Source organism: Drosophila ficusphila, unplaced genomic scaffold (assembly GCF_018152265.1).
Source record: "Drosophila ficusphila isolate 14025-0441.05 unplaced genomic scaffold, ASM1815226v1 contig_127, whole genome shotgun sequence".
In the NCBI taxonomy this organism is placed as follows: Eukaryota; Metazoa; Arthropoda; class Insecta; order Diptera; family Drosophilidae; genus Drosophila; species Drosophila ficusphila.
The window spans coordinates 1,779,959-1,799,588 of NW_025064016.1; the positions used below are offsets into that span (position 1 = coordinate 1,779,959).

General features: G+C 39.0%; 5 protein-coding genes across 5 annotated transcripts; 2 read left to right on the forward strand and 3 right to left on the reverse strand.

Moving 5' to 3' along the window:
• Positions 1 to 85: 85 nt before the first annotated feature.
• On the reverse strand, positions 86 to 3,554 carry LOC108096043 (UDP-glucosyltransferase 2). The gene is given in 8 exon segments (XM_017197390.2): positions 86 to 567; positions 570 to 664; positions 769 to 1,217; positions 1,882 to 1,902; positions 1,904 to 2,081; positions 2,145 to 2,527; positions 2,588 to 2,849; positions 3,473 to 3,554. Coding segments are annotated over 7 exon segments (1,575 nt in total). The 5' UTR covers positions 2,843 to 2,849; positions 3,473 to 3,554; the 3' UTR covers positions 86 to 373.
• A 5,580-nt stretch (positions 3,555 to 9,134) lies between these two features.
• Positions 9,135 to 9,493, reverse strand: LOC108096040. Its single transcript, XM_017197387.2, has one exon. The coding sequence runs from the start codon at positions 9,491 to 9,493 to the stop codon at positions 9,260 to 9,262; it is 234 nt and encodes a 77-aa protein (XP_017052876.1). The 3' UTR covers positions 9,135 to 9,259.
• On the reverse strand, positions 9,439 to 10,082 carry LOC108096041. The gene is made up of 2 exons (XM_017197388.2): positions 9,946 to 10,082; positions 9,439 to 9,656 (listed from the first exon to the last, which is right to left on the reverse strand). Exons 1-2 carry the CDS (start codon positions 9,987 to 9,989, stop codon positions 9,554 to 9,556), a joined length of 147 nt encoding a protein of 48 aa, XP_017052877.1. The 5' UTR covers positions 9,990 to 10,082; the 3' UTR covers positions 9,439 to 9,553.
• Positions 10,083 to 11,979: 1,897 nt separating this feature from the next.
• Positions 11,980 to 12,388, forward strand: LOC108096039. Its single transcript, XM_017197386.2, has 2 exons — positions 11,980 to 12,143; positions 12,272 to 12,388. Exons 1-2 carry the CDS (start codon positions 12,091 to 12,093, stop codon positions 12,369 to 12,371), a joined length of 153 nt encoding a protein of 50 aa, XP_017052875.1. The 5' UTR covers positions 11,980 to 12,090; the 3' UTR covers positions 12,372 to 12,388.
• Positions 12,389 to 12,471: 83 nt separating this feature from the next.
• On the forward strand, positions 12,472 to 12,903 carry LOC108096038 (serglycin). Its single transcript, XM_017197385.2, has one exon. The coding sequence runs from the start codon at positions 12,472 to 12,474 to the stop codon at positions 12,697 to 12,699; it is 228 nt and encodes a 75-aa protein (XP_017052874.1). The 3' UTR covers positions 12,700 to 12,903.
• Positions 12,904 to 19,630: the final 6,727 nt, after the last annotated feature.

Sequence of the window (19,630 nt, forward strand, 5' to 3'; positions counted from 1 at the left end):
AGAGGCTTTTAATGGCATTAGAAAATTACGTTGTTAATGACACTTTTGATTGAGCTGATTATAATAAATTAAAAAGTGAAAGCAATTCTCAGTATCAGTTTAGGTTTATTGAACTTTTCATTCACCGAAAGCTCCATTATGTAACTTTAATGATATACACAGATACAATTTAATTATGCATAGACCACACAGTTTTCAATGAATTAGTTAAACGATTGCATGTTTTCGTGACATTTTAATGGGGTTTTAAATTAATGGTGTTAGGATCAACCTTATTTGAAAGTCATTTCATAAGCTCTCTATTTACAAAATAATGAATGATATCAAAAATTAAATATGTTCTCTTGCATGCTTAGTTCATTGAACTAATTATTTATTGTTGTTTTGTTTTTGTTTGTCCCGAGATTTTTCCCCGACCAAAAGCGGACTTTGTCTTCTTAATGAGCTTCCAGAAGGCGACAATCAGCAGCCATACGATTCCCAGCCAGAACAGGTAAACATCGATCGAGTTGTAGACGATCCAGTTGATATGTCTGGCTTCATTTTGCATGTGGGGAGCTCCCCCGACTTAATCACATACTCGATCCACCAGATCGCTAATTCAAGAGGGGGGATGGGACGTTGACGAAAGGCTTCGGTGGAGCGGCGCACGTTCTCGGAAAATCTGTATTTAAATTATAAACAAATATTTAATAAAATTGTTTAACATGATTTTAAAGGAAGTTAAGAAAAATTCTAACAATCAACACACACTTATCAATTGCTTACCCCTTATCAAGTATTATTCGCAGTCCCTTGGTTATGTGATCCGTATCAAAATCACTGAAACTAACGATCACTCCGAAGCCCCTCTGTTTGATGGCGCCAGCATTTAGAAACTGATCCCCATAGAAGGGAGTCACCAGCATGGGAACACCACAATGAACCGCCTCCGTGGTTCCCAAAAGTCCTCCGTGGGATATAAAACTCTTCACCTTCGGATGACACAATAAATCTCTTTGAGGCAACCAATCAAAGGTATAAAGATTGGATGGCTTTTCATTATCCAGAATCTTTTCACTCTTCCAACGCATCACAAAGTTGTACTCCTTCAGCTGGGAAATACTTTGGAAAAGGGCATCTCTTTTGGCTGAAGGTAGTGTATTAGCATTGACCATTGATCCCCAACTTATATAAATGATTCCATTGGGGGACCGATCTAAGAGCTCTAAAAGATGCTGAGAAAAAAAGAATATAATGATTATAAGATATATTTAAAAGATAACGGATAGCTAGGGAAAAACAATACTGCGTGTCTGGATATATAAATGATTTATATATAGACCTACGTAGACGCAAAGTCTACGATTTAAAAATACGTTGAAAGCTTTTTCTTTTACGCATTTGTTTTATAACGAAACTTGCCTCAATATGTTGACCTAAATAATGGAACATTTGTCAATCTCATTTAAATGTCGTTAAAATCATCATTAAAAATGTTGTCTTTGTTTTAATTCATTGCGAATTTTGGATTAAAAACTTGATAATCTGCAGACTAATGGAATTAATTTGGAGTCACTGCCTCTTACATCGTGATTTACAGTTTGTGAGTTTGGGATTCACATATTTATATATACCAAATGTAAACAAGATTTTGGATTTTGCAAACCTTATCCACCGGTTTTGTGACGTCTGTTTTTATTTATTTAATGATTAAAAACGGCTGTACTTTTTGATAAAGTGTTCAGTGACCGGCAAACACAGACAACTTAATAAAGCGTTTTGAAATGTTCCCATAAATGCAAGTCAAGATTGATCACCTTAAAGAATGGTTGGTTATTATTTTTCAGATTTCCTCTTGGCGTTTAAATTAATTATACTGCAATATGGTTAGCAACTCACTTTTGGCAGCGGTTTTAGGGGGTCCCACTTGCAACCCGCCCACTTCCACGACATTTGGGGCATAGGGGCGTGGACCGGTTAAGGCATAATACTGATTGATCAGCATCAGACTGGTGTTCTTTACGATCTCATTGATCGAGGGCAGTCCGGGTCCGAATCTCTGAGCAATCAGCGCATCGGTGGCTGGTTGGGTAATCAAACTTTTCAAGGAAAAACAAAGACGATAAGAGGCATTTCGAAGGCCATATACATTTAATACCCACTTGTACAGAGTATTGACGGTGTGAAAGTGAAAGAAATTATTTATTCGATCAATGGGACCCATTTCATCTGTGTAGGGCAGGAAGTTCATGGGCATGATGGGGTTAATGAACGGACTGCCCATTCGCTTATAATGCCACGGCATTATCGCACAGCTACTCAGAGCGATAACAGGTGCGTTCAGCAGGTGAGCCACCGATGCCATGCAGTCGTTGGAGAAGTGCTCCAGCAAGATGACGTCGTATCGAATGGGAGACTCCAGTATCTGGGCGATAAGAGGGGAGTTCAATGCCACCTTACAGGATCGCAGACCCCAATCGTGGAGCATAAAGTAGGTGGGTATCTTGAAGGGCAGACCAAAAGGTTTCCATTCCCTTTCAAAGTTCTAAAAAAAAATATATAAATATGTATATAATTTGTATCTCTATTTATTTTGTATTATTACCTTTAAATCAACTACATCTGTGAGTAATGGAATTCCCTCGAAGACGTAATCCGTGTAGTTTGGTTTTGGTTTCTCCAGTGGAAAATAGCTATACACGCTGACGTTGTGACCCCTTTCCGCCAAGGCCAAGAAAATTGGTCTAAAGAAGTCAAAGTGACTCTTGCCGGGGTGCTGGAACAAGCCCAGAATTTGAGCCGCTTCATTGGGTTTAGGTCGCAATGAAAAAGCCAGCAAAAACAGAGGTAGCAGCAGCATCGCAAACCTTTTAACATAATTAAAACGACACAAAAATGGAACTATGATACACAATTTTAAAAATTGGCCAACTGCAACACAAATTGTTCTGGGGTCTGCACAAAGATCAAAGTTAACTCGGAAAACAAAAGGTTGCCTTTGCTCTTTGTTGTTTCAGATACTTTTGTATCTACATATATGCAGCGTTTGGCTTAAACACTTTTATCTCAGAATCTAATAAAATCGTGACCGGAATTTAACCTGCAATTGTCTTTTGAAAAGACCTTTTAGCTACGGAATTTTTTAGTTTTTCTTACAAAGCTGTGACCATTAAAAGGTGTCCACCCAATTTAATAATTATTGGCTTTGGCTGGAAACTTAATTTAGCAATTTTTGAATCGCATTTGTGGATTAGTTGTTGGCAGGGCGAGTTTTTGCTCACTGACATTTTAATAGATTTAAATGGTTATCTTAACAATTATATTCTTGGAACATTTATTCTTTTTAGGTCAGGTATTTTATTTTTTTTAACAGTGAATAGTTTTTTTCAGCAATTTTTTTAATATTGTGTTCCGTTTGTTAACCCCTGTCTTTTTTTTTTTTTGTTTTTGAAGGGGAACATTTTAAATTACTGGCAGTATTTTTTGTCACCTCTTGAGTTCCTTTAAAATTACAAAATGCAACTTGTCACAGCCACGATCTGCGATCGACTGAAAGCCAAGGTAATAGCGGCTCAGAGCCAACTTGGCTTAAAGCAATTGCAGTGAGTTGCAAACTGCCCTGTTGTGTTTTCTTTATTCTAACCGAGACAGACTTTTCCGATATATACAAACGCTCAACTCAGACAATCCGACACACACTCCCCGCAAGTCATGAGCAATTTGCGGTAGCCCATTAGATTGCCAAATCAAAATTGCATATGCGAAGGGGAAGCAATCTATACCTTAAGAGGGCCGACTGAATATTTTTTTTCATTAATATTTTTTTTTTTTTGTGCAGGTTTGTGCATCTTACGAGCTAGAAGATGGAAACGAGATTTAAAAGTAAAGTAAAAAATAAGAGAAAAATAAGTAGTAACTAGTTTTGTGCTTAAAATATAAGTGTTAATCACCTTAGGAGCGTCAGAGAGAAAATATTAGAGAATACTGAATATAGTTGATTATAGTCAGAACACAATACCGTGAGGGGCACGTGTTAGTTTTAATTCGATCTATAATGATTTAATAATTAATTCCACTATTTACCATTAAATGTATGTGAGATCTCCCTTCCACTTAAACTTTATCTATTACAATTTCTTTACTACAGTGAACTTTACTTAAGTTTATTTTTCACCTATCTGACGGCAAAGTTTTCCATTGAATGCCCAGACAAAACCCAGAATCTCACACCCTTTTTTCCGCAAGAAAGAGGACATAGCGATTGATTGGCGGTAACAAATGTATTAGAAACTTTCTCTGTATAATTTCCGCATTTGCAAAGAGAAACGGACACGGGTATATGGGTACTTCACTTCAAATTGCACTTCCGTGCGAAAAATTGTTTATCGAAAACTTTCGTTTCGATTTTCAGCCACCTTTTTTAGCCAGCAACCCTGGAGTTTCGTTTTCAGACAGTCTGAATGGAACGACGTTCGCTGAAAAATCCCCCTTTCAGCCCCGCCCCTTTTTCGCAGTGGCGTGTCGATAAAGTTTGCACCTATTGTCATTTTATTGATTTGTTATAAATTTCACACACTACACACACGCTTATCTTTTCATGCGCTTCTATTAAATGTAAATGACTGGAAAATGCCGCATGCCACGCCCTCAATTTGAAATGGACACGTGGACAACCCTTTTTATTTGGCCAGCTTATCTGCGAATTTTCAATAAGATTTCCTATCATTTTAAATTCGATTTTATGGCCAGCTCGAAATAAATGACCGGGTAAGAGAGTGGGAAAAGTGGGAAAGTCAAAAGCTTAAATGTCTGAACGTTAAAATAAATTGATACCGGGCGAATTCCTATTCAGCTAAGAGTTTTTCAAGTGCGATTTTCCCGCCCGCTCCCCTGATGCTTATCAATTTGGCAACACCTTGAGGAAAATTGGCGGGGGGAGTGGAAACAGCTGCGGATGCTGCCCGGAAAAATTGTGAACGTCTCGAGTTTTCCTCTTCCATTCACACTTGATTTGATAATCTGTCGTAAATTCTAACTTTTCACTTGTGTGAAACGCTCACAATTAAGTCACACTTTTAATGACGTGACGCCAATATTAAAACGGAACACTTCCTTGGAAAAGCCCAACCCCCTCGCCGAGATTTTCCACCCCCTCTTGCAGCTGTTGACAGCGTCCAGTGGCTGACTTTGTTTTTGTTGTGACTGCTGCGCTAATTAGGCGAGACGTGAAAATTTTTGCTTATTATTTTCCCTAAATTTTAACGACCTTCCTTCAAACGGAAGTTGAACCGAGCCCATTCGGCAGATATTTTATACGGTGCAACATTTTGAAATTAGTATCTCAGAAGTTACGGTTATTGTCAAAGTGAATTTTAATTAGCGAACTCCAAGTACTGAGTGTGAAAATCAACTGACGAGGTCCGGAATAAACAGAGCATGTCGAATCTGCGACGACTTTTCGAGTTTAAAGGCTTGTCCTTTAGTTAATTAAGTTTGCCCCAGATTGTAATTAACAAAATGTTTGAAATCTACTTTTAAAGTTATTTTACTTCTTGTAAAAGAATGTTAAATTAAATTATGTAAAAATTATTATACCTGACATTTGTTTAGCAGCATGACTAATAATTTTTAACTGCAGTGTAGGAGAAACACCTGAAAGTATGCTAATAAAAAGTTTCCTAAGAACCTAATAAAATCGGACAATATTTTCAGTTTTAATTATTCCAGTGACTGTTTCATATGTGTTAAAATTAAATGTTAAATACAGAATTAGTTTTACCTACTAATATTCACAGAGAATATTTTTATTCATTGACTTCATTGTGATTTTCATACTCGATTACTTAAATTTTCCTTAAGATTGTTAACAATTTTTAATGATCCAAAACGGTTCTTTGAGTATTAAGTATAAACCACCATCTGAGTTAATGCCTTCAAATTATCTAATCACCACTTTAATTGCTCTAATCACATGTCTTATCAGATTAAAATTTACTTATCATCGATGGCATGAATAATAGACTGCTAAATCCAATAACCTTATCAGAAGAAACTATCTTACAAGTTCACGCACAAATTGAAGGCGTGAACATTGCGTGCTTGGTTGTCTTCTCTTCATCCAAAGTTTATAAGACTTTTCCTCCCCAAGTTTTCCCCATTTCCATGTTTTCCAGGGGTTTACCTAGCTTACCCATCTCCACTTCACAGGTGTCTTTAATTGACAGGCCAAACTATTTATTGCCATGTCACGTGATCTATAAACCTGACGCCAACCGAAGACAGCCCCTGAATTTTCCGCCCACCTTCAGTATTTTACCTGTGATTTAAGCCGCTTACTAAGACATTTTCGAGTAAGTCGCGTCTTCGTGCCCTTTCGAATAAATCGATTAACAAACAAAGTTGGAGAAGCCGAGCCCCACGGAATATGTGTGCTGTAGCTATTTCCGTGACAGTAATCAATTTATTTTTGGCAGTGCGCCGATTGCGTTTCCGCTCCAAGAACATGGACGAACCTGAAGTCTGCAATTTTCCCACCACTCTCCCCTTCCGCCGTTTTTCGCTGCGGAAAACTCTCTCTTGTCTGCTTCGGAAAACGTTTCATTTCGTTTTGGCTTTTGGCACAGCGATTTCCGCACAAATGTCGATAAATCATCAGAACGAAATAGTCAGAAGGAAAAGCGGAGAAAGAGCGTTGCACAGGGAAAATTAATTAGAAACGCAACAAAATATTAAATGGATCCAATGAAAACACACGTATTTAATCTTTATTTAACAGTAAATGTACCTATATTAAAACGATTTTAAAATAATACGAAAATTAATATAAATTATTCTGAAATTAACTATATAGTTATTACTTATACTTATATGTACCTACCAATTATTTTTCTCAGTTTATACCACGAATAAAAAGAGTTTGGGTGGTAAATTCCTGGCTGTTGGCGTGATAGATAAGTTGACAGCCGCATTGAAGGGTTATCGTAGAAGCTGTCTCTTAATCAATCTTCCTGCTTTGGCGTCTTCATCGCCTTGGCAATTAATTAATTTGCAACAAAGCTGAGGACACGTGACCAGGACACGGCATATTAAAGGATCCAAGAAAAGGATGATGCTGAAATGGTATTTTCCTATGTATATACTACTTAGTTTCTTAAAAAATATTATGGATACAAGAGCGCCAAGATGCTGCCCATTTTGAAGCAACGGGAAGTCCTTTTAGGGTCAAGTGCTGGAATTGATGTTTCGTTTATGATTTATCGTCACTTACTGCCGCGTCATGGGCAATCCTCCCAGTCTCCCAGTCTTCCAGTCCCCTCTCCCTTCTCCCCTCCTCCCCCTTTTCATAGCCCCACCCCCTGCTAATGGTCGACATATTGCAAAAACAGAAGCGAAAACTAAATTAGACATAATAGCTGGCTTGAGGGGTTGGTGAGTAGGTCGTTTCAGATAAGTCGTCATGCTGTCATAATCATCACAAGACAGAATCCATCCATCGCCCATTTTGCAACGCCCACAAGTAACCCTCTGACCCCCCGAACCCCCCTTCAGACCCCCCGTCCCCCTTCAAACCTCCAATGGAACTCCCTTTTCCTCACGACTGAAATTTACTGATGTAATAACCATGTTTTCAGCTTGTAATGCGGCAGGGCCACAAAAACACTTTTGGCGGGGGGTGAAAGTCAAGTTCCCATGGCAAGGGGGTGGTGAAAATTTCATGAGGAGGAGGAGGGTGTAATAAGGGGCAGAGCTGGGGGGAGGGGGGTTCAAGGGTTGAGGGTTGCCTTTTGTTCTGGGCGCAATTTTTGAATTGTTTTTGAAGTAAAATGTGTGATAATTTAATGACTGTCGACGCATCGCTCACAAGGACACACACCCACAGTATCTGGATAGCCACAGCCACCCACCCCTTATATATATATATTATATAACTCAATCCTCACTGAACGTTTAATTTAGTGGAATAATAAAAATGTTTTTGGGGCATAAAAATCTGTGGCTGGCGATGATTTGTGCACTTTCGATGTAACAGATTGTCTTTTAATGCCTTCGATTCAACCAACTGTGCTAACCGAAAATCTCTGATGTCACAGGGTGGGAATTATGAGATCTGGAATTGTGGCTTCTCATTTAATCAGCCTGGCAACAGTTTAGTCATCATGATTTGATAACCATTTTCCAGCTCAACTAGTTTAACAGTCAGCTGATCTGCTCAGCACATGTTTAGTATATCCGATCTGAAACACGTTAGTTGTTTACGTTTACATTTGCATATCAGTCCAGTTATTTGCATAAATTATTGGGCCAGAACACTCGAGTGCTTTTCGCCTTTCTTCCTCTTATTTAAGGGACAGGTGGTTATATTATTCTCCAAAGGGAGGAGGTGCCTTTGCATATAATACTAATTAAGTCACTTTGAGTGAGATTACAGATATTTCCAGTTTGTTGCGGAACTTGTGCATAACTTAGGCAGTATTAAGCTGGCGTGTGTAATTCCGGAAAGTTTTGTCTCGTTTGGGGAATGTGCTAAATTTAAGGAAAGGGAAATTTTTTTTATAGACCTTTGAAGCTGGAATTCTTCTTCTAAATGAATTTATGTTTATTTAAAATAATTTCCCAATATATTTCGTAAATATGTAACGTGGTTTTATATAACTTTATTAAATATTATCCAAAGTTTTGACCTAGTTTATATTTCCGTCTTTTTAAAGTAGGTTAAGCCTTTCCTAACCACTTTCGCTATAAGGTGAAAAATGATTAACTTTCTTTGGAAAACACCTTTTCTTCCATTGATTTTTTACGCACTATGCCTGTCTTTTGGAGACGCCTTCAAGACCTGCAAAAGCCAACGAAGATTTATGCAAATCCCGGCGAGCAAATGTTAAAACGTTAAAGCTTTTGATTCGGTGCTAATGTGAAAATATGGCGCCCGTGTGGAAAAAAACCGAATATAAAATGTGCAAAAATCGCCGAGGCACATTTGCATATGACAAAGTGAGGCAGACAGCCGCAAACAATGAAAAATGACGACGACGAATGCTCGCAGGCTTAGTTGGGGTAATTTAATTTGGCAAAATAAAAAAGACATTTCGCAATAAATAAATTTCGCCCCCGGATCCAGCACGTGACTGCTGCGATTTATGAAACTCGATTAATTTGTGGAAATTTTTATAAATGAATTTATTGCATTTATGTTGTGTGACAAATAATCGCCATCATAGTTATATTTTTCTCCTCCAGTTCGGTCTCTCCAGTGGCTATGGAAATCCCCCTACGATTTCTAGCAGAAGTGCAGGTTATTGAACTGCTCCCGATTATTGGTGATCATCTGGTTGTATTTGAAGGCCGCCGAGTTCTGGGAGCTGCTCTGAACCGTAAGTCTGGTATTTCGCAGGAAACTATCCGCCGGACTGCTGGATACGGCGTACTTTCCGCCGGATCCTTCCACGGTCCTCATGGGACTCAGGTGCTTGGCGGGAATGGCCTTGCTGGGCGTACGGACTTGGTGAACCATTTTCAAGGATTTCTTTTGAGTTTCAACAGGAGCTAAGGTGAGCTTGGTGGATTGGGGGATTCAGGGCACACTGGAGAGACGCGTTAGCACGGAGAATTCCAGACAATTGCCGCAGTTACTAGTGCGAGAGCCGCCTTTCTTAGAAGACAGGTGTTTAGAAAGACTGCAAATAAAAAAATAAAAAAAGAATACATAAGTTAAAGGTTTTTAAAAAAAGATAGGCATCATAAGATTTTCATAAAATAAACCACCAAAATTATTTGAGAATTTGTAATATAAGTTTCACCTTATATAAGGTCGTTATCTTTTATTAGTTGTATAGATTTTAATGCCACTCATTAAATATTTCAGAATATACAAATTAACAAAAAAATATTCAAATGAGTTTAAAATTTCCGTGGTTTTTTAAAAGCCTTACTTTAAAAATTCCATAGTTTTTTTCACATCCTTACCTTATATTATTCAGCAGCTTGGCTTTGGTGTCCGGTGTCTTCATTGACACATTTGTTTATGCACGTTGGGGAAAATATTTTGTAAAATCTCTGTTTAGGTATCGCCTTGTAGGCCTTCACACTTTAGTCTGTTGGATTTCGAACCCATAGAGCTGCTTTTATATCGGAAAGCCCCCTAGATTTTGTTGATCTCATCACGCGCTGAAAGCGTGATAAAGTTAAACTAGTTTTTCGGTGGCTGTGATGCAAAATCATCGGCGCAGACTTGTGCCAAATTTCTTGTTTACGCCACTCGAGGAGTACGTCAATGAAGCCACGCGGTCCTTCATTAATGGCCCAAAACGGTAAACATTTCGGTCAGACGGGTAAACAAACCCAAACAACAAACAATTAAAATAAACAAATAAGGAAGGGGATTTTTTTGGTGCCAAAAATGGCAGGTTGTTTTTCTAAGGATCTGATAAACATGCTTCTCAAAGGCATCATGCCAAGTGTTCAATTTCAAACACTCCGCACTTTATATAAATTCTTAGCCGGACAGTTTTTTAGGACCCAACTCTCTCTATACTATATACTTATTTTTTTCTTTCTTTGTTGTGTGTCTGGGCCACGTTTTTTTAATTATTGAACCATGTGTCTGGCGCATTATGCAAATAACGCAGTCTCAACGGAATATTGGCAGACATATAAATTGGCAATATAATACAATGCAAAATTTGGCATTTAAAACGCCGGGTTAGACGTTCAAAGTTGAGTTTGGTATTTATCTGGATTGTGGAATCGAGTTTTGGGGAAATACCTCTAGAGTCTAGAAGAAGCGCATAGAAGTTAGAGGGGTCCTGGATGTCAATAAACTAATTAAATTGTTTTTGTCCGTTTTTTTTTTTTATAATTGAACACTTTTGGGAATATAATAAGAAGCGAAGTTGTTTAGAGAAAATAAAAAAAAATATCAAAATTTATTTAACTTGTTTTGGGAATCCTTAAAATCAATAAACTTTTTAAAATGTTTAGCATGTAATATTAATTTGTATAATAATTTATTTAAGTAAGGGTGGCACCCTTTTTTATCTGTACTTCAGCATTATTCAGATCGGCTAACTATACATCTGAAAAGAAAAAATTAAAATACTATAAATCCGCAACAGGCTTTCGAGTTGTTTTCTTGATCGAATTGGCTGATGCAATGCAACCAAGACTTTTCATCAGCCATCGGTTCATGAATAACACGCTATATCAGTAGTGATCAGACGATCTAAATATTCATTATAGACCCATATAGACAGGTTTTTAAAAACATTTATTTTTTATAGGAATACCAGGATTTCAAAGGAATTGTGCGTTAGTAAATATCCCCATTTAGGGGAAGTTTTTGGTGACGTGTCAAAAAAACTACCGGCCGGCAACTCTAAACAATATCATAAAGATTATGTTTGTGGAGAGCAGACAAAGAAAAAAACTACGTGATAAATAGCAGGTTCGGTTGGGGTGGTTATAATACCCATTAATTGCGAGGTTGGTTTGGTTTATCAATTAAGATAAGTTATTGAGCTAAGAAAACTTAACTTGATGGGAAAGAATTTAAAGAAGTTCGAGCTTCAAAACAGTATAAATACTTAGCTAATAAAGTAAAAATGTTTGTACTTTTAAATGATTTTTTAAAACTTTAGTGGTATTTAAAATTCGATTCTTTTTATTTGGCGAAGTTGTTTGCAAAGTTTTCGCTGATAAACCAGTTGCCTGCTTGATCGCTTAAATTTGCATTGTGGTCTTTTGGAACGGGTTAGCCTCAGACCGAAGTTGAGTTTGAGGTCACCCGGGGGGGTGAAGTGGTGCGGGGGCGAGGGTGGTTTCTGGCGTTTTGGCAGTGCCTGCAGCTGCGATACTAACGATGTTTACTCGTAGAACGATGACGCAGCTCCTCCGCCAGACATTGCACTCGAATCGACGGATCGGTTCAGATCGGATCGGATCATATCGGAACGATACGGAGCAGATCGGCGTATTTAAACCAGTTGTGCAAAGCGCCAAAGATTCAGTAGAAAGTCCAGAGCAGAGCAGATCGGTGCTGAGCTGTACGGAGCGTGAGCTGTGAAATTCCCTTTCTTTCCTATCCAATGTGCAAGTTGCAAAAGTTTTGTGTCAATGCCAAAAATTAGCCACACGGATTCTAAACAGAAATTGTTGAAGCAAGCAAGGTGGGTAAAAATAACACAACAATTCCTTTAAGTTGAAAAAAATATTGGTTTCAATTTCTTGAAATACGTATTATTTAATTCGAAATGCTATTTATTTTTAAACCCTTTTTTAATCTTATTTCTTATAGATTGGGCAAACATTTGTCATCGAAAAAAGGATCACGCACTGGAAACTCCGCCAACAATAAGGAACTAAAAGTACTCACCCTTTTGCAAACTGTACCGTGAACTTTGACCTCTCTACGAACGCATTGGAAGCGCAGCTTTATTAAATCGGCAGAAAATTTCACTTATTCAAAAGGAAACACAAGGAAAATCTAAAGACAAAATGGTCTACACCGAACGTACGGACAAGTGCCTGAGCAGCACCACCAAGGATAACCATTCCTCGAAGAGCCAGAGTAATTCCAAGTCGAATAGTGGCTCGGGATCGGGATCGGGTTCCGGATCGGGATCAGGATCCTGGAGCAGTCAGGCCTCGAGTGCTGAAAAGTGGAAGTACAACAACATGGTGAACAACGATCGCCAGCAGTTCAATGGCATGCATTTCTCCTAAATCGGAGGAATAATTCCCAAATGGAAATGGGGAAGCTGATGATTGTTGTTGCTACTTCTATTTGGTTTGGCTGGGTTCGTTTTAGATTAGTTTTGTAAGCACTTTTATGGACTTAAGTATTGCTATGTGATACGGAACAAGAAAAAATAATACTCCAATTGGTTAAAACAAATTAAATCAGAAAAAAGATGCGCAAAAAAAAAACTGAAATCCATTTATTTGAAGTTTGGGAGATCTTCAACAAAAGTCTTCTTTACGGAAATTTGAAATTCAGAGCCTTCTAGAAATTTTTGTAACTTCCAAAGCATGAAATTTTGATGGATTTTGCATGAGCCACCCAACCCCCGATAACCATTCAATATCCCTTGCCATTTGACCTTGCCACTTGACTTGACTTGACTGATACCCAACGCATATTTTATTGTCTGCAGCATTTGCATGAATTGCGGCTATTAGCGTGATTAAGCCAACTTCTGGATTGGGCCACGGACAACCCTCGATGAATCCGGACGGAGTGCACTTAATACGCATTAGCCACGCTTATTTGACAGCCTCAATCTGCCGAGCGATTCCTGCAATATTGATGATGTCTGGCCATCCCCATTTTCCGTTCCGATTTCCCCGCACTTTTCCGCCGACGCGTGTCCTTTCGCCGAGAACAAGTGTATCTCCCAGAGCAGCCGCAAAAGGACGACGTCCGGTTTTCGTTACGAGGATTCGTTCGACTGTATTTCTCGGAAAGTGCGAAATTTTTATAATTTTTCAATTGTGTTGTTTGCCCGAAATGGGAAGTATTCATTCGGTGACGGGAGTGAGAAGGATGCTGCGGTTGTCCTTCGGTCGTGACACACGACTGAGCAGGGGACTCGAGCTTCACAGGACACGTGGCACATGGCTATTAGGAAAAGCGATTTCCTTGACGGTGCTAATAGAATTCTAGCACTCTCCGCAAATCCCAACCCTGCGTTTAAGAATAAATGTTGTGGCGTTTTCGGGTTTCCTTTTTCCGGGAGGCAGCTGTCAATGTCCTTTAAAAAAAAAAAGTAATCAGAAAAAAATGTGAAAGTTTCAAAAACATTTTTATTTCATTTATTTATATTTTATATTCAATTTAATGTAATTCAAATTCGAACTTTACGGTTTCTACTTCATCTCGGTCCTTAAATCTTTTTTCTATTAATAAGTATCTTTTCAACTCTATTTGTTTTCCAGTGTATGCTATCTAGATGAAGCCAGCTCTCTGATTTCCACCCACTCAACCCATTTCGCTCGGCTCCTGTCTCTCCTGAACCTTGTAATTACTTTGTTTCCTAGCGCCAGGCGGTCCTCAGCACCCAAAAGATTCCTTGTCACTTTTGGTGTTGTGCGATGCAATTAAAACCGCTCCGCAGGTGTCCTTTGAACTTTGTCACGACTACAAACTGTGTCTCAATATTTGCTCGTTGGTGTGGAATGTGTCAGTTGCAAGGCTTCCGAAACGGGACAACGCTCTCTGATTTAACAGACAGAAGCAATTATCACGTCATTATCAAGGAAAACCCACAAAAATCTGTTGGTGTTTTGATTTTTGTTTTAGGTCTCAATAAGTTATTGCTTGGCATTCGGTATTCACTGTACAAAATATCAATTATATTATTATTTTGACATGTTAATTGATGTATCTATAAGTATTTGTAACTTTACCACGTGCCATTGATCCTTTAAGCAACTCCCTTTTGATGGTCAAGACAGATTAAAGACTATATTATCAGCTGAAAACAGATTTCCGTTGAAGGACAACCCTCCTCACCTTAGAGCCCTCCCTCCACTCATTTTACTGACGGCATATGTCACAATGGCACGTTGGAAAATTATGAATAATATCCGTAACTTCTGCCGAGACACACACGCCCGAAACGCCGTGAAATATTCCCGAGCAGCTTGCGTTGAATAAGCGAAAGAGGGGCGGCCATGCCCACACTTCAATTTCAATTTCAAACCCAATCCCGGCCAACGCCTCTGAAAATTGTGAACTCCGAAATCTGGCAAGTAAAGTAAAATTTGTTTGGGGCGTGCCGTCAGATACAACTTCCGATGACATCCGACAGATGTTTTGCAGCCAACAGGATAACCGGGGTTCGAAGTACTTTGCACAGGAGTTGCGCCCGCTTGCAAAACAATTGTCGGCACATTTTCACATTTCTTGTCGCGGATGTCTCCGCCAGCAGCAGTTGAAATATGTATGGTACAGAGAGTCGAATCAGATGCGAATTACATTTGAATGTTGTATCGTACGATGATAATGTACGGGCGTTGACATCTCCGCAAAGGTGTTTTGGCTTCCTGTTTGGCACATGGCAATGTCATCGCCAAATGGCAGACACACACAAGCGATTCCAGTTCGGTGGCAAGGTGTGACTCATTGGAAATTGATTGCCCAGAGGATGGGGAATCCGACAGATTTTACACGATATTCGATCATATTCAGCTGGTAGGTTGATGGGGGCAGATACAAAGTGGATAAGTGAATCATACATGGGTAATGTTGAAGGAAAGATACTTCAAGCGTTATTTCCTTTTTTGTATTTCACCTCTGACTCGAGAACTGTATCATAAAAATAAAAAAAAAATCTGCCAAAAAAGGATACACATTTATATAAAAAATTATTGGAAATTTAGTGTCTCCTTCACTGCTTCGCAAACTTCTGACCGAAATTATTATACCCTCTGTTCAATATTTCCTAGTTTCCGATGGACTCGAATCTGTAAACCCAACTCAAGTTAATTAATTTTACATCTAAGTCTTCTTATCATATAATTATCCTTTCCATTGTAATCCCATCAAAATTGATTTACTTCTGTCAATAGCAAACATCTTTATAAGTCCACGGATTAGCATAAATTCCAAAACATATATCATATCATATCACATAACTTATCGTAAACTTATGCAAATTGACTAATCAAATACAGATTTGCAGGAGAATATAATTTACAAAATATGCCAAACATTACCTCTGACAAAAGGTGGCAATTACACATAAAAACAGAGAACCTGAACTCGTTTCAATCGCAGAGGGAGAACTTCTGGATTCTGAATCAAAAGCAACCACCTCGTTGCCCCCTCTTTTTCCCATTGTTGCGGATATACGAATATATATTTTTCAGCCGCCATTTCTGATCGACAGCTGTCATGAATGACAATTGGATTGCAGCAGCAGCAGAAATTGTGAAGCCGCTGCCTCTGTTCCATTCCTGCATCCAATTGAGATCCTTATAAAATATGCAATAAAAATATGAGACCCCGTAATGATTGCCAGTATTTATAGATTTCGAGAATTTCTGCGGCTGCTGCTGCGGCGAGGTCATCAAAACGAAAACAACCAAATCGACATGGAAATTGAAACAATGGCAAGGCGAGTAGCAATCAATGCTCCAGGGGCGTGGAGAGGAGGGGTTTTTCGAATGGGGTGGGGGTCTAACCCCAGAGTGGAGTGGCTCGAACCGAACAGAAGTGAACCAAAGTGGAGTGGTTCTCGAGTAAAACGCAGAAATGCGGTTGCTTTTTTGTGTGTCGTTTCGGGATAATTTGAGAGTGGGTAAAACCACTGGGATGGGTGTTTAAGCTAAGGGATTTACAGTTGATTAACAAAAATTATTTTACCTTTATAATACAATAATACCCAAGCAAAATAAACTATACTTTAAAGAATTTTAGAGAATCAAAATGATTGTTTAATTTATCAACCTGAATCTTTGCTTATCATTCTTAAAAATTGCTTTTATCTCTCCAGCTTAATGTACTTTCATTTTGTAACTATAGTAAATATTCTGTGACTGCTTTTACAAAGCTCCTTAGAGCATTCCCCCCTCAAAGTGCCATATTTAGCATGTTTTCATACGCACAACCGCATGTGGGAAAGGTTAAGGGAATGGAAATCCCGAACAGAGTGCAAAACCTTTAAATGCAATTATGGCCTGTGGCTCATGTGAGCTCAAGTGCGGAGAGGTCGTCTCAAAACGCCAATGATATGCTCTCGAGTGTCTTTTGTTGTGGCTGAAATACATAAGCAGGGCAACTCCCTCTTCCTTAAAAAACACCCCACACCACCCCCTTGACATCCCTTTTCCGCCAGTTTCCTCCTTTATTTTGCAGCCTGCTTTAAATCGAGCGCGCCAAAAAAAAAAAAAAAAAAACCTGGCTGAGCTTTCCATTCGCTAATCGGGTGGTGCAGATGGGTGGGATTCTTCCACAGAGTGTGTGTGTGTGTGTGTGAGTATCTGTGAGTGCCTTTACATATGCGTAAGTGTGTGCGGCATATGCAACGCTCCACAATCGCATCATTTTGAGCAATTAAGTGTGTATTATCCATCGCTGCGTCTGTCAAAGGACCTCGAAAGCAACTTCAAAAACCGAATCCAGTTGCTCCTGTTCCTGTTCCGCCACCGGAAGTACATTGAATGTGCCGCTGTGTGAGTGTATGTATCGGTATATGCTGCACTCGGAAAAAAACTTAATATAGCTTGTGGTCTATTCTAAATATTATAGGTATGTTTGTAAGTATTTTAGATTTTCTGAAATATCTAATTGAAAATTTAAGGACATTTTGATTTTTTTAATGTTTGGATTTTTTTTTTCAACTACCGAAATATTTTATTTACAGTGCACCTCTAGCTCTCCCCCTTCTTTTTCGAAATCCGCGCTTTTCATGCGCAAATTGTGCATTTAAGTCGACAATGGCGAGCCAACAAAAGCAACGGAATGGGATGCGGAATACTCGTTATATGGGATATGGAACATAGGATATAGGATACGCTGTGTAGTCCTGGTCGGGATGCAGCAGAGCAGAGAGCAGAGCACTGCAGAGTCCTCATTGTAATGCCTACTTTTACTTTTGTTCGCAGAGCAACTAACTGAAGGCGGTCGGGAGGCGTTTTGCTGTCAAGTCTGCCAGTTGGAAACCCCTCCGATGAATGGTAGGGAAAAGTGCTGTATGGTATTATAAGGATTCCTGCAATTTGATGACTTATATTGTACAAGAAAATCGAAGGGAAAACACATATAATTTACCCGAAATACGTTTTTAAACTCTGAGTTAAATGTAGTTTCATTTTTTAAACAGCTTTTAGCAATTGGATTACACAAAGAAACATCTGAAAATATAATATATATATTTTCTGCTGACCATCAGGAATGTTGTTTTCCACATTTCTTTATCCCCAAATACACTTGTCTGACATGAAACTTTTCCATCTCTTCACTCTCACTCCATTGGCAATTTTTCACTCGCTTTATTGCCTTCTTGGGCTGTCACAAACAAGTGTGGCTAACCTGAGGCCACGCCCACATTGGCCCACACACGCCCACTTTGCGCATGTATTCCCCAGGTTTCTTCGCACACTTCCGAAATGTCTTCTGGCCACGCTGGCCAATTTAAAATTCAATTTAATTTCAATTGATATTGGAAAATCTTTCAGCACCTCTCCCCCTCCAAATTTTTTTTTTTTGGCAAGAGAAAAACCTATCCACACGCAGCGGGGAAGCCCCATTAACAGTTTCCCCGAGTTGTGGAAAACTCGCTTGGACTTTCAACTTTGCGGTTCCCACTTCGACGACAAAAGGTGAAAAACCAAAAGCAATTACATCACAGATTTCAGTTCTTTTCTCCGCAAAACTTTTGTTGATAATTGGAATGGGGCTTCTGCTGGTCGAACGGCAGAGAGCCAGACAGAATCCAAAGTGGGTGGCTGGAGCCATAAATTATGCACGGGACATGAAAGACAGCAAGCATTGAACGGCAACAATAACAATCTCCGGGAAAATCCCAAACACCCAGCCACCACCCACTAATTGCCTTCAAGGTTTGGTCCTCGAAAATTTCCGGCAGCAGATTGTTTTCGTAGCAACGCCGTCGCCTCGGGTTGTGAAAGATTTCCTACACGTTTCGGCCATCTCATAAATAAAGGCAAAATTTCATTAAGACAAATTATTGTCTATCAATATGTTGCCACAGCGAGAACGGAGTGGGCAGGACATTGCTCATTTAAGGACCACCCCACCACCGGCTTGTATTTGTATGTTTACATAATAATATTTGCGGCTCATAATTGCATAAATTTTTAAAGCGAAACGCGTTTCAGGCCTGTGCAACCTGCAATCCCTCATTGTTCTGACCCCTGATCCCATTTGCCAGCTTCGGCTGAGTACGGATTGGTTTGGTTCGCCAGGCATTCAGCAAGGGTGGCACACTGGTTAAATTAATTTTAATACAAGATTTGAATACATATTCCAAAATGAGGCAACTTTAAATAAAATCCAATTAAAATTAGAGGTTAATAAATAATATATAATTGTTTCACTTACCCATCAAATAAAACATTTCTTTAGCAGATGGAGGACTTTTCTTCACGAATTTATTTATTTAAAAATGTTATATAGAATTGTTTTTAGAATTGTTAACCAAAAAAGTGCTCTAGTTTATTTAATCCTAAGCAGAGTATCTCTAGAATCGACTACCTTTTCTAACTCCCCACTTGTTTTACTCGGCTTTGGGTTAAATACGTAGAAATTAAATTAAACATGCCCGCGGTTAAATGTCGTTGCAGGTTGCCCTTCCACAAACACAAAAGGGATTGCGACTCGGGCCTAGGCTTTAAATCCAATTACGATGATATCCAGGGGGAGTTTCCCAGGCAGGTGAGTGTTTGCTCAAGTCACGTGCTTGAAATTATCAAATACTGCAGCATACCGCATAGAGATAACATTTCTCCAACGGAGAATAATTGTTTATTCAGCCCAAGAAGATAATTTTCCCATCCAGAGTGGGAGTTTGCCCTTTCTCGGCGACACTTGACTTCCTCCTAATTGTTATGACCGCATAAATTCCCATTTATTTCTTTTCAACTATGCGGTTGTCACAGAGTTCATCGATTTTATCGGTTTCTTCTTCAA

Bases quoted from the DNA above. Each gene is read 5' to 3' on its own strand.
- LOC108096040 (XM_017197387.2), bottom strand. From the start codon at position 9,493: ATGGTTCACCAAGTCCGTACGCCCAGCAAGGCCATTCCCGCCAAGCAC.
- LOC108096038 (XM_017197385.2), top strand. From the start codon at position 12,472: ATGGTCTACACCGAACGTACGGACAAGTGCCTGAGCAGCACCACCAAG.
- LOC108096041 (XM_017197388.2), bottom strand. From the start codon at position 9,989: ATGAAGACACCGGACACCAAAGCCAAGCTGCTGAATAATATAAG. The intron at 9,657-9,945 runs GTAAGGATGTGA...TTTTATTTGCAG, and splicing joins AAGCTGCTGAATAATATAAG to TCTTTCTAAACACCTGTCTT.
- LOC108096039 (XM_017197386.2), top strand. From the start codon at position 12,091: ATGCCAAAAATTAGCCACACGGATTCTAAACAGAAATTGTTGAAGCAA. The intron at 12,144-12,271 runs GTGGGTAAAAAT...TATTTCTTATAG, and splicing joins AAATTGTTGAAGCAAGCAAG to ATTGGGCAAACATTTGTCAT.